The sequence below is a fragment of the Bos javanicus genome, chromosome 10, assembly GCF_032452875.1.
Source record: "Bos javanicus breed banteng chromosome 10, ARS-OSU_banteng_1.0, whole genome shotgun sequence".
Classification (NCBI taxonomy): Eukaryota; Metazoa; Chordata; class Mammalia; order Artiodactyla; family Bovidae; genus Bos; species Bos javanicus.
Window position 1 is genome coordinate 76,689,875 of NC_083877.1, and position 13,908 is coordinate 76,703,782.

Sequence of the window (13,908 nt, forward strand, 5' to 3'; positions counted from 1 at the left end):
TTCATAAAACTGGGGCAATAATACTACCAGCCTGCCTAGGCTTGAATGCTTGAATGTTTATGGCTTGAACTAGGATCAGGACCTGTTCACAGGTCACCTTTGGAAACATTTTCCAGCTGCTCAGGCAGAATTAGCCAGTTTCTTCCATGTGCCCGTTATAGCATTTATCCAGCTCTGTGTATGCACTTGTCTTGTTCTGCCTTATTCCAGAAATGCACTAGTACTTCCGTGTCTGTCTAATGCCCTCCTCCTCTACAGATAACCACACACATTCTAACCCAAGCACCTCAAGAGAAGGAACTGAATTTTATTCATGCTTGTGCCCCTAGTGCTGGGCCTGAGGAGATACTTATTAAATATTTGTTAAATCAATAAATGAGTGAATGCAGGAAATCCTTCCCTGTAATTGTGGCTCTCCTTGGGTCTACACTGAGAAAACAGTAGCACTTGAGTTTCTGCCGTATGAGAAGTCCTCTGCTTGGCTTCTTTCAATGCCTGTCAGGGAAGGACCCATTGGGTTCAGGTTAAACGCCTTTGTCCCGTTGTCCTTTGCTCACATATGGTCACTTCAGCTCCGGGCTAAGGCCTCCAGGCAAAGTGTCCTTCATCCCTCTGAGGTGGCCCTTCTCCTCCTTGCCAGGCGGCCGGGAGGGAGACAGATGTCGCCTTGTCAGCAGGGTCTTGAAACGATTCTGAATAAGGGGTGTGTTTTCTGCCCTGTTCCTTTCGCAGTGTCTGGATGCCAGCCGCCCATGGCTCTGCTACTGGATCCTGCATAGCCTGGAACTCCTGGATGAGCCCATCCCCCAGATGGTGGCCACAGAGTGAGTCTGGCTTTGGGGTGCCCCGGGTGTCCCCTGAAATTGGGTTTTGAGTTTGAGGGTTCTTTTTGTTCAGTTTCTGTTTATTTTGAATGAAAAACACGAGAGTGCTGCAAAGAAAACCGTTGCCCTTCTCTTGACCTCCAGTAACTTCCTGAAACTCCTCCACTTCAGAAGCCCGTTGTGTGCTCGTGGGTAGAACGAGACTTTGAACTTCCAAGAGAAGGATTCTGTTTCTTCTGTGGCCTTTTCTCTGGGCTCTTGCTCTGGTCTTTGAGAAAAGTCTTCATCAACACCAGAGAAACCTGATTTTTCCAGAAAGTACAGTATACATTTGAATAGCTTCTGTGGGGAAGCACGTGGCAACCCCGTGGACAAAAATGCCTTTGCTTTCCATAAAGAGCTGCCCGGAAGTCCCTCCTTACCAGTGCCTGGGGGGTGGTATGGCTCTTGATAGCGGTGGATATGTTACCGGCTTGGTATACAGATGTCAGGACACCGTTTTCCTAAACTTCTCATTAATGATTAGAGATCTAAGCAACTAATTGAAAAAGATTCTTCCCGAAGTGCTTCTGCAGAGGGTGTCCTCATTGTGGCTCCTCATCCTTAGAAATTCATCACACTTTATATGTATATTTTTAAAGATTTTATTTATCTTTGGCTGCACTGGGTGTCTTCGTTGCTGTACACGGGCTTGGGCTCCAGTAGTTGCAGCATGGGGGCTCAGTAGCTGCGGCCTGTGAGCTCTAGAGCACAGACTCAGGACTTGTGGCCCATGGGCTTAGTTACTCCACGGCATGCGGGATCTTTCTGGACTGGGGATCAAACAGTGTCCCCTGCAATGCAAGGCAGATTCTGAACCAGTGGACTACCAGGGAAGCCCCACAGTTTCTATTTTAAAGAAAAAAAACTGATCATCACTCTAGTCTGAGGGGTACCCGAGGTAGGAAGGGGCTGCCAGGAATTGGCTCTGATGCCTTAGTTCTCACTGAAAGAGAGCACCTTCTCTCAGCAGCATCTTGACCTCAACTGCTTCCCCTGCTTCTCCGAAGGTAGAGGGTCAGAGGGAGGCCTGGAGCCATGTTTGTCTGCCTGCGGTGCGCAGGGGCAGCTGTGCCGGGATGCGTGGAGGCCAGGCTGTGCGCCTCCCTGGCCACAGTCCCTCTGCCTGGGTCACGCTGTCAGGTCAGAAGAACAGAACCACACATTGTCTCATTCATTCCGTCTTAACAATAACTTCTCATTCTTGCCTTCCTGGGCAGGGTGTCTTGTGATGAATGTGGATAGAAAAGATAATAAAGAATTAGGCCATTAACCCTTGTGATGTGTACAGCGCTTTCAGAGGGAGAGGAAAAATACGCATTGTCTTCCACATCACAGAGCTGCTGCAAGCCTCGTTGCTTCTAGCCCTGGATGTAGAGTTGGACACAGTTTCTGCAGTAACAGGAATTTAATTGTCAAAATAAAGGCCTGTGTGTTTTTGAAATACCAGTTGGGGGTTGCGGGTTGTTTGGGAAGTTCCCCCCACCCGTCACATACACAGTCAGGATAGATGGAACGGGAAAATCGGATGTGAGAGAAGACAGAAGACTCTGGAGGAGTCGGCGAGAGTGAAGTACAGACGCCCCCTAGAGGAACAGTGGTTTGGAGCAGGAAGGAGGCCCCCTGTAGATGTAGACTGATCTGAAGTGGGAAAATGATAAAGGGCTTCCTGAAGTGGAAGAACTTGGATCAGCATCAATTTTGAGTTTTTTCTAGGTTCTGTACTTGGTGTTGTATGTTGTCCAGTCTCTCAGTCGTGTCCGACTCTTTGTGACCGCATGGCCTGCAGCACACCAGGCTTCCCTGTCCTTCACCATCTCCTGGAGCTTGCTCAAACTCATGTCCGTCGAGTCAGTGATGCCATCCAACCATCTCATCCTCTGTCGTCCCCTTCTCCTGCTGCCTTTAGTCTTTCCCAGCATCAGGGTCTTTTCTAATGAGTCAGCTCTTCGCATCAGGTGGCCAAAGTACTGGAGCTTCAGCTTCAGCATCAGTCCTTCCAATGAATATTCAGGACTGATTTCCTTTAGGATTGACTGGTTTGATCTCCTTGCAGTCCAAGGGACTCTCAAGAGTCTTCTCCAACACCACAGTTTCAAAGCATCAATTCTTCGGTGCTTTATGGTGTTGTATAGGTAAAGCTTTTCTGAGGAAATAAATGTTGGAGCAGCTTTTGTGACAACATCAGTTAGGAAGAGAGGACCCCGTTGAAGGGCTTTTCACACTGACCAATTGAAGACAACCTAAATATCAACAGTTGGGGATGCCGTAAGTGTAAAGTTTAGGTGAAGTCTCTGTGTCGTGATACATACAGTGAAATCTTATGCAGCCACTTAAAAATTAAAAAGTTAGCAGGTGTTCGGTAGGCCTATGGTGATCATTTCACAGTATATACAAATATCAAATCATAACATTGTACACCGGAACCTAATGTTACGTGTCAGTTATACCTCAATTACAAATTTGTATCTACATAATTGTGTGTTTTTATATATGGGCTTCACTGGTGGCTCAGACGGTAGAGTCCACCTGCAATGTGGGAGACCTGGGTTCGATTCCTGGGTTGGGAAGATCCCCTGGGGAAGGGAACGGCTACCCACTCCAGTATTCTGGCCTAGAGAATTCCATGGACTGTACAGTCCATGGGGTCACAAAGAGTTGGACATGACTGAGCAACTTTCACTATACTGTACTATATTTATGTATAAAAATGTGTGTGTTTGATAGAGATACCCATGATTTAAATGAAAAAAGGTAGTTAAAGATTCATTTTTTATAGATTAAAATTAAAGGTGGTTCTACACATAGGAAAAAACAGAAGGATGTATATATACACATGATAGGAGTTATTTGTGTGGATGATGGGGTTAAAGGTAATTTTTTTCTTTTCTAATCTTATTTGCATTTTCTAAAATTTCTACAATGAATCTATTGTTTTGTAATCAAAAGACTGTTTTAAAATTTAGAAGCTGATTTGTCCTGATTGCAAGAGCCCCTTGATAGTTCATGACTGAAATTTTCTGTATCACACCCACCTTCAAAACTTTACCTGTGGTTCTTCTGAACATTGATTTAACAAGCTTTTAAAGAATTACCTAGACTTTCCAATAATGAACTTTGTTTTATGCCTAGCAGGCAATTAATTGTAGGTGCCAATAATATTTGTTATGAACAGAGCCTAGTAGCTTGGCTTATAAGAGTATAAACTCTTTTTAGTAAGAAATAGAGAAATCTTAATGACTTCTATTAAAATATGGGGATTTTTTTTTTAAAGACTACCTAATTTTGGAGATTGCCTTTTTATTTATTTTGCACAGGGAGAAGAAATGCTTTGAAAATGTGGTCAGGTTTTTTTTTCTTCTTCTTTATACCAATGTTAAGGTGACATAGAGGGTGTGTTTAGCTCTGGAGTTTATTTTTCTACTGTCCTCTCTCTCCGCTCCCCGACCTAGTGTGCAATGCACGCACATTCACACACATGGGTTTCTTTCTCTTTCCTGTTTTGTTCACGTTTGTGCTTCCATTTGTCCTGGGAACAATGTGACAAGCTGAGGTCCCTCTAGTGGACAAACCGCTTTTGTCAGCTCCTGTGACTGCTGACCAGAGCCAGCAAGGCCAGGCTTTTACTGCTGGTGTCAGACCTTTCAAGAATGATATATTCAGTTCAAGAATAATGTATTCAATAATAATATATTTATAGGAATCAAGTGTGCCCTTCTTAAGAGATTGTTTCCATAAATTTATATGTGTGTTTACCTTAAAGAAATGAATATTTTGGAACCACACTAAATACATTTGCTTTGTTAATGACTTTAGCACTGAAGGAAGCATTTTTTAAAAAATGAGAATCCCTTGCTTCGTTATTGAAAGCTACTTAATGAAACACAGGGAGTAAAATGAAGACCCCAGGGAAACCATGGCCGTGTTAAGTTAGGTCTTTTAGCTTCTATAAGATCTGAAAATTATCTTTAACTTAAAAATTGTTTTAGGACCTTTCCATTTGTAAAGTTTTCCCAAAGATTAAATTTTCAGGTGCCAGTGTTTTCTTATTTCCCTTTAGAAAGTTTATCAGTAGCTTGTCCCTTGAATAGTTCCTAAAATATCTCTCCTTTTAATTTTAAATTTAATCCATCTGTTTCCTTATCTTTCAATGAAGATAGCTTATGTCTCCTTTTGTCTTCTGGGCATTTTTGGCCAGGTGTTGCTGGCATCTAGTAGGGAGAGGTCAGGGATGCTGCTAAATGTTCTCCACAGGACAGTCCCTACAACAAAGAATCGTCCAGCCCAAAATATCAATAGTGCCACAGTGGTGAAACTCTGCTCTAAAATAACCAACTTCAGTTTTTCTTAAATCTGAATTTTTCTTATCTCTAAACTAAATTCTTCTTGCTACAGAGTAGCTTCAATTCTCATTTCTTTACCAAAAATTTGTGTAATTATCTTTTGTATTTTTTATTTTTTAAGTCATTCAGTCGTGTCCGACTCTTTGCAACCCCACAGATTGTGTAGTCTGCCAGGCTTCTCTGTCCATGAAATTCTCCAGTCCAGAATACTGGGGTGGGTAGCTGTTCCCTTCTCCAGGGGGTCTTCCCGACCCAGGGATCAAACTCAGGTCTCCCACATTGCTGGTGGTTTCTTTACCATCTGAGCCACCAGGGAAGCCCTATCCTTTGTATACTTGAGGTATTTCGCTGGGTAGCTCCCTCACTGTGGTATTCTGTAATAGTAAGCCTTGGAATCACTTCTGTATTGAGACATTTTTACAACTCTGTTCTCAATTTCCTTTGAGTTGGAAAACAGAGTCTTGAACCAGTTATAGTTCTGACCAATACTGTGTTTATGATGCTTTTAAGAAGCATTTTCATTGTTGTTCACAACTCATGAACCCTAACCTCTGGTCCTTTTTCTGCTGTGTTCCTTGTTATTTCCCACCTTATATTTATATGCTTTGTTCGTCCCCCACTCCTGCCATCCCTAAGTACGTTACTTGCTACTTATATCTGTTTCATTTGTTTTATTCTCTATTATTTTCGGCTGCACTGGGTCTTCGTTGCTGCATGCGGGCTTTCTCTAGTTGCAGACAGCAGGGGCCACTCTTCGTTGCAGTGCACGGGCTTCTCATTGTGGTGGCTTCTCTTTGAGGGGCATGGGCTCTAGGGCATGTGGGTCTCTACAGTTGCGGGTCACAGGCTCAGTTGCTGCATGGCATGCAGGATCCTTATGGACCAGAGATCAGACCCGTGTCCCTTGCGTTGGCAGGAGGATTCCCAGCCACTGAACCACCAGGGAACTCCCTCATTTGTTTTATTCTTGCTGACTTCTGATTTGTTTAATATTATTCTGGACTTCCTCCCCATAGAGATTTCCCTGCTTGTTTTGATGATTTGCTTACATACTATGCATGCTTTTAAGTCCTTCATCCACACTGGTGACAGTGATGTCCAGAATCAACCACTTTAGATCTGTCCTTAATCATCCCCTAAAAGTCTGAGTAAATCGTTGATACTCTTGCTTTGAACTTGATCCTCTTAGAGGTTTTATGTACTTTTTATTAGCTGGATGATAGAGCAGTAGTGTCCAATAGAACTTCCTAAAGCAATGGAAATGTTTTATGTTTTGTGGCAGCCACTAGTCCCATGTACCTATTGAGCAGTTGCAATGCGGCTTGTGTGACTGAGGAGCTCAATTTTAATTAATATAATTAAAATGTAAATAGCCTCATGTGGCTAGTGGCTACCTGTTGGACAGAGCAGATGTATCACATTGCTACCCAAAATGTGGTCCCCAGACCAGCAGTATCTCTGTCACCTGGGAACTTGCTAGATGTGCAGAATCTCGGGTCCTTCTAGTTCTGCTGAAATAGATCTGCAGTTTGATGAGATCCTTGGGTGGCTTCTGTACACACTCAAGTTAGAGAAGCACTGAAACCTGGCTGAACACTGGAGTCACATGGGGAATTTTTAGAACTATTGCCACTCGGGCCCACCGTCAGCGACTCTCATTTAATTGGTACTAGGTATGGCCTGGGTGTTGGGGTTTTTGTTTTTTTTTTTTTTTTAAACATCCCCAAAGTGATTCTAATTACACAGCAAAGACTTGTGGTATTCAAACTTTGTGTATATCCACATCACCTGGGAATGACCCCTGTAAAAATACAGAGGCCCAGCTCTTTCCTGCTTCAGCAAGTCTGGGTCTCTGTGTTCTTCATTAGCCCTCCAGTGATTCCAATATACACATTTGGGGTTTATTTAGAACCCCGATCTAGGAGACAGTTTCCCACTTTGTTGGAAATTGTCATGTAAGCGAGAACGAAACGCCTTGCTGACTTAAAAGAAAACTGATCTACTGGATTGTCTAGTCATGTGAGCGGACGCGTGATCTATGAATACTTGTTTTTCACAGAGTGTGCCCCTCTTGGTGTTGGCTCAGTGTTTCCCGCTTGTGATTTTTTAAATTAAGTTGGTGAATTTCTGGTCTCTAAGCTAAGTTTTTTTCCCCCTTTGAATAGTTAGAGTGTCATTCACATTTTGCTTTTCAGAATTGCTCGGAGTTGCGCCCACGACAGCTGGTAGCTTCGTGGTCAGTCTGCCAGTTCCTTAAGGTACAAGTTGGAAAGCCCATGGATCAAAATGTTCTGTAGTTCGGAAGTGCCTCTGAGTTGAGAAGAGCTGAGCCCAGTTCCCCAACACAGCCCCGGAGTCACTCAGATGTAGCCTGTCAGCTGGGGACAGTTGGCGTGGAGGGTTGATTTAATAACGTCTCTGGTACATTCAGATCCCAGCCTACTCCAGACTTTAGGCTACAGGGTCAGGAGTATTGCATTTGGTATAATTTTGTCATGGGAGCTGGAGAAGGGAATGGGTAACTAGATGACTTTTCCTTTTCTTTTTTTAACACGTACTGTTTCCTATCAGTCAAAAAATTTTGTTTTTGTGATACAGAAAACTTTTTGTGCAGCCAACTTTTGTTAGACCAGGAGTTCCTTTGCCATTTGTTTCCAGGAAATAGGATAAGAATTGATGAAGGTTTGGGAAAGGTTAGTGACAAGCTCATTTTCTTTGCAAAAATTAACTGCTATTAAAAACATGCCACAGAATTGTCTTCCTTCTCTGATCATCAACTTTAGTTTCAATCTATGTGCTTCCTACAGTAAAATTGTGGGTGGAACATGAAGTGAGTGTGTATTGCTTTTAACCTATGACAGTTTCAGGACTCTACTAGGAAATCAGCAGCATTTTCTATGGCTGTCCCTGCCCAGGTGATGTAGCAGGTCTGAAATCAAAAGTAATCAAATATGACCTGGGAGAGTAGCCATTAACTCATGTCTTAGTTGAGATCAAGAAGACTGTGTGATCTCTTTAGCAGCATGGATAAGAAGGAATGAGATGGAAAAGCCCAGGAAAAGAAGGCTGTCTGAGCACTAGAAGAACTCAGATTTGCCCCTGGTTCTCTTAAATGAGGGGCTTCCCAGGTGGCATAGTGGTAAAGAATCCACCTGCCAATGCAGGAGATGCGGGTTCAATCCCCAGATCTGGAAGATCCTCTGGAGAAGGAAATAGCAACTCACTCAGTATTCTTATCTGGAAAATCCCATGGAGAGAGGAGCCTAGAGGGCTACATACAATCCACAGGGTCACAAAGAGTGGGATGCAGCTGAGCTTGCACGCACGCATGCTCTTAATTGAGGCCTTGTCCCAATAGGAAGCTGGGATCCTGCTATGTTGGGGAAACAGCTTGAGAACTCTCCTGGGGTCTCCTTTCCGATGAACTTCAGAGGACCTTCTGACAAAGAGGGGCTCTCTTGGTTTCATCTAGAGCAAGAAGATAACTTCTGGGCAAACTGAGGCCATGCTTGGAAGGAAGGGCTTAGAGGCCAACCCTCAATATAGCAGTTTCCCTCAGTGAAGGCACTGGAGTTTCTGAAAAATTCTTCAAAAGCCCACAGCTGGGGATGCATTCTTGTTTTCTTTTATTTTGTTTTTTGAAAAGTATTTGCTTGTTTATTTGGCTGCCTCAGGTCTTAGTTGTGGCACACACAATCTTCGACCTTCAGTTGTGGCATGCAGGATCTTGTTCCCTGACCGGGGTTTGAACCTGGGTCCCCTGCATTGGAAGCATAGAGTCTTAGCCACTGGACCACCAGGGAAGTCCCTGGCATGCATTCTTGTGATAGGAGTTGGCAGTGCTTAAGTCTGCCATCATGAGCTCAGTGTGCAGAAGCCCACTTCTCATTCTCCTAACCATGGAGGCAGACTCCATTGGAAGCTTGTTTCTTGTCAGTGATACGAATAAATATCAGTAGCCCACTGGGGCTTAGGCTTCAACGAGAATGAGAAGGCACCTCTTTAAATATTTCTGACAAGCCTATGTGAGGGCTCTAGACCAGCATAGTTGGTGGGGGGAAAAGTAATTTGAGCATCACCACGATTTAGGCAAAATGCAAAACCTCGGAGCTACCCCAAAGGCAAGGAGAAGGGACTGGTTCCATAGCTCTGGGGTGGAAAATTGAGAGAAAATTGAGAGAAAAGTATGGGAAGAAGCATGAGACTCATTCCAGTTCTGTGAAGGGCTATATGTTTCTGCCCGGCCTTCTGTTCCTGGCTTCACAACTGGGCACATGCTTAACTACAAAGCTGATCGAGGCAGGGTGGAGAATTAGGTCCTTTACAGATGTATTCAGTATATACTCACTAGGTGGGAAGGGTGTGTCTTCTCTTCGGGCAGGGCGGAGCCTTGGAAAGGCCTGGACTCTGGTAGAATTCAGTGTTTTGGAACTAATGCTGTCTTTGTTTTTCCCTTTGGCCGTGTGCCTAGCGTGTGTCAGTTCCTGGAGTTGTGTCAGAGCCCAGAAGGCGGCTTTGGAGGGGGCCCTGGCCAGTACCCACACCTTGCACCCACGTATGCAGCGGTCAACGCACTGTGCATCATTGGCACCGAGGAGGCCTATGACGTCATTAACAGGTACAGCCAAAGCCAGCAGGGCTGGACACCCAGCCGGGCTTCCATCTGCTGACACTGCGCTGACCATCACCTCCCTCCTTTTTCAGAGAGAAGCTTCTCCAGTATTTGTACTCGCTGAAGCAACCCGATGGCTCTTTTCTCATGCATGATGGAGGTGAGGTGGACGTGAGGTGAGTGGGGTTTTTCTCAGGCTGCTGCATCAGCAGATTCTCAGGCTTATCTGCCATCAGAGATGCCAAACCCAGGGAAGGAGACAGGAAATCGCCACCTTGTCTCACCGAATGTCACACAGAGAGACGTGTCAGTGACATGGTTCATAATCCCTGCAAATATGGGATAGATGTCCTCAGGGCTCATTGTCACTTGACTTCTTTTATGTAGATGCCAAATACAAGTAACACAGAAACAAAATCAAATGCTTTTGTTTTAAAAATGAAAAATAACATTCGTTTGGCATGAGATGATATACCATAGATATAACTATATAGTGTAATATAATCTTTCATCTTCCTGGCATGGGAAGGCAGGAGAATGCCCAGTGGGGACTTAGTAAATATTTTCTGAATGTATTTGATGAAAGCCTGAGAATGTTTAACACCTGTGTGAGAACTGCTTTAGGCAATGCAGAAACCATTAGGGGCCAGTGGAGTCTATGAAAAACAGTGGCATTAACTGATTGGGACCAGTTGGCTCAAATAATACTTTTTTCTCAAGAATTGTCTGACGTACCTAGCGAGTCGTTTACTCACCTGGCAGGAGGTTCCCTATAAAACATCTAGGGAATTTACTGAATTAGTCATTTCTCACAAGCAGTGGATCATTGAGATATATACCAAATTATTATTGTTTAGTCTGATAAATAAATCGTTATGAGGTTTCTATAGCAAAGTCATCTTACTGCCTATTTGTAAATGTGTTGTCCTCTACACGAGTTGATAAATACTCTGGCTTAACTATTGGTTTGAAAATATAGGGCAAGAAAAAACATGAAGGTTGTGGAGCACAAAACACATTGCAGATAAAGGGAAGTAACCTTTATCTGCAGAGACCTTCATGAAGGGTTTTTGTCTATTTGTAACCTGTCTGTTCAAACCATAAAATAAGGCTAGGTATCTGGAAACCTGGGTACATGGAAAACTGTTTCTCTGCTCACAACACCTCTGACCTGAAATGTGGGGTGTTTATCCTCATATTAATGACACTAAGTACCCGAGTTAGCACAGACCCCACAGGTTAAGGGCTCAGTCCCACAAGACTGTCTGCACTTCAGACAGCAGTCACAAGTAGTGGGTTCCCAGGTTAACCAATTCTGCCTGATTTGTAAATCGGGGGTCCCCATGACCTCCTTCTCAGTTCAGTAATTTTTCAGGACAGCTCAGAGAACTCAGAGAACATTTTTCTAATACCATTTATTATAAAGGATATCATAAAGACACAAATGAACAGCCGCATGAAGGGGCATACATATAGAATGAGGGCTGGAAAGGTCCAGAGTCTAAGAACTTCTGTTCCCGTGATGTTGGGGTGTGACACCCTCCTGACAGGCACTTGGGTGCATCCCCCCAAAAGCTCCCTGAACTTCTTCATCCAGAGTGTTTTAATGGAGGTTCCATTATGTAGGCACGATTGATTAACTGATAGGCCGTTGGTGACTAACTCAGTCTTCTGGGGAGTGGGACAGAAAGTTCCAACCCTCTGATCCCATGGTTGGTTCCTCTGGCAGCCAGCCCCCATCCTCCAGGAGTCACCTGCTGGGGCTTGTTATGAATTACAGGACTCTCACCCCATTACTCAGGAAATTCCACTAGTTTTATGATCTCTGTGCCGAAAAGACCAAATATATGTTTCTTATTATGTCGTAATACCCCAGTATCTGTTGTTAAAAGATAAACAGGGGCATGTTAAAAACTTTATGAACTAATTTGAGCAAAAATTGATTCGAATAGGGCAGCATTCCATCTCACAGATAGGAAGGAAGCCCAAGGAGAGCTGTGCACAGTGAGAGACTTCTATAGGCAGAAGGGAGCAGGGACAAGGAAGTGACATCAGGCGCTTAAAGAGTGGGTTGGCTGTTGCAAGGCCACTTTCCTTGAGGGGACGGCAGGGGTCAACCAGCAGAGCATCTCACTAGCGCTGATGAGGTGGTTCCTGACTGACTGGTTAAAGATCCCATTTCTGGGACAGCGGAAACCATAATGAAGTCTTGGTTTGGTGATGTGGAGTTTAGCATAAGGGACTCCTTTTGGGGCCTCTTGTTTTGTTTTTTAGCACTGCATATGCCAGTGAGGGCTCCCCGGGTGGCTCATTCGTAAAGAACCCACCTGCCAATGCAGGAGATGCAGGAGATGTGGGTTCGATCCCTGGGTCGGGAAGATCCTCTGGAGGAGGAAATGGAAACTCATTCTAGTATTCTTGCCTGGAACATTCCATGGACAGAGGAGCCTGGTGAGCTATAGTCTGTGGAGTCTGAAAGAATCGGACGCAGCTTAGCAACTGATCACAATGCCAGTGAAGCCAATATAACTATTGAAGAGAAGCAGTATTGTGTTGACATCTTTAGAAAAAAATTTAAAGAATGTTTTTCCCCTTTTAGTCACTACATTTTCATCCTGTTCTGCAGATACTCCAAATGTAGCTTTTTAAGGTTTCCTGAGATTATAGGTGAAAGCAGGCAAAAACTGGCAAGATCGGTTTGGCATTTCATTGCTTACCTTTTTCAGATATGATTATTCTCTTAACTTATTCATTCTGGTGCGGGTTTCCTTCTGTGTTCTTATTCATATCTGCCAGACAAATGCTAGGAAGCTCCTCCAATAAAATAGGTTTGTTTCTGAAGAGCTCTTCAACCATATGCTTTCTCTGGTAACATCCTGCCATGTGAGCCATGCTTTACATTTGCAGAAGATTAAAGATGTGAACGATGGATGTAACCTGGCAGGCTGCGTCCTGTTCCCCTGGTCAGCGTGGTTTCTCGTGCCCCAGTTCCATCACTTTTCACTTGATTTTCCTTTAATTGTCTTTGCCCTGGAGCATCAGCAGTTTCTCCTGAATGCTGCCAGGTGGATTTGACCTGAAGAGAAGCAGCAGTTGACAGGGACATCTGGAGGCTAGCCTGTCTTCTTCTGGGTTAGAACCAACCTCTTTTGATATTTCAGGCCTGTTGCAAGTCCTCGTTTCTAAGATGAGCTTACTCAGACATTCACAGCTCCCATGGACAGCCGCTAATCCAAGTCAACTTGTAGCCAGCACCGTCTTTCCCCTCAGTTCTTAAGAAAGGAGCAATTATTTATTCCTGACCTCCTAATCTAGATTATATAACCTGGAGTATTCTGGGAGGGTAGTGGGAAGATAGGGACCCAGAGTTTGCAAAAGTTTTGGCGACAGAGTGTAGAGTGTGTTTGGGGAAGGAGGAGGTCAGTGTTGCTGAAGTGCAGAGGGGTGCAGGCAGAGAATGAAGTTGGCTGGCCAGGCTGGGAATAGTCCGAGGAGCACTGCAGTCTCCTTGAGAAGTCTGGAGTTTATTTTAAGGGTAGTGGGAAGCCACTGGCAAGTTTTAGGGAGTGACATGATCTGATTTGTGTTTTGTTAGAAGTTCTATGGGGAATACATTGGGCTTTCCAGGTGGCTCAGCAGTGAGGAAGCCTCCTGCCAATGCAGGAGACCTGGGTTCGATCCCTGTGTCTGATCCCTGTGTCGGGAAGATCCCATGGAGAAGGAAATGGCAATCCACTCCAGTATTCTTGCCTGGAGAATTCCATAGACAGAGGAGCCTGGCAGGCTACAGCTCATGGGGTCACAAAGACACGACTTAGCGACTGAAAGGAACAAGTGAATGCATTATAGTGTTTTAGTGAAAATCCTCTGGTTTCAGGGCTGGAGGGAGGAAGACTGGACAGGAAACTGACCCAGATTAAGGATGACTTGGATTTGGGTGACAGCAGGAGGCTAGAGGGCAGCTGACGAATTTGAGAGGTATGACGACTGGACAGAGGGACAGAGGAAGCTGATGCTCAAGAAAAGTGTGTTTTGCTCACTCATTGTCTCGGTGTGAGATCTGGCAGCAGGTCTCAGGTCTTCCATTTAT

At 44.4% G+C, this 13,908-nt stretch overlaps 1 protein-coding gene across 1 annotated transcript in view; it reads left to right on the plus strand.

Moving 5' to 3' along the window:
• Positions 1–13,908, plus strand: part of FNTB (farnesyltransferase, CAAX box, beta) — an 81,184-nt gene that overhangs the window by 43,047 nt on the left and 24,229 nt on the right. The window contains exons 4-6 of the mRNA XM_061429143.1: positions 733–824; positions 9,678–9,824; positions 9,911–9,994. Of these exons, the coding sequence (XP_061285127.1) occupies positions 733–824; positions 9,678–9,824; positions 9,911–9,994 (323 nt within the window). The remainder of the gene's footprint in view (positions 1–732; positions 825–9,677; positions 9,825–9,910; positions 9,995–13,908) is intronic.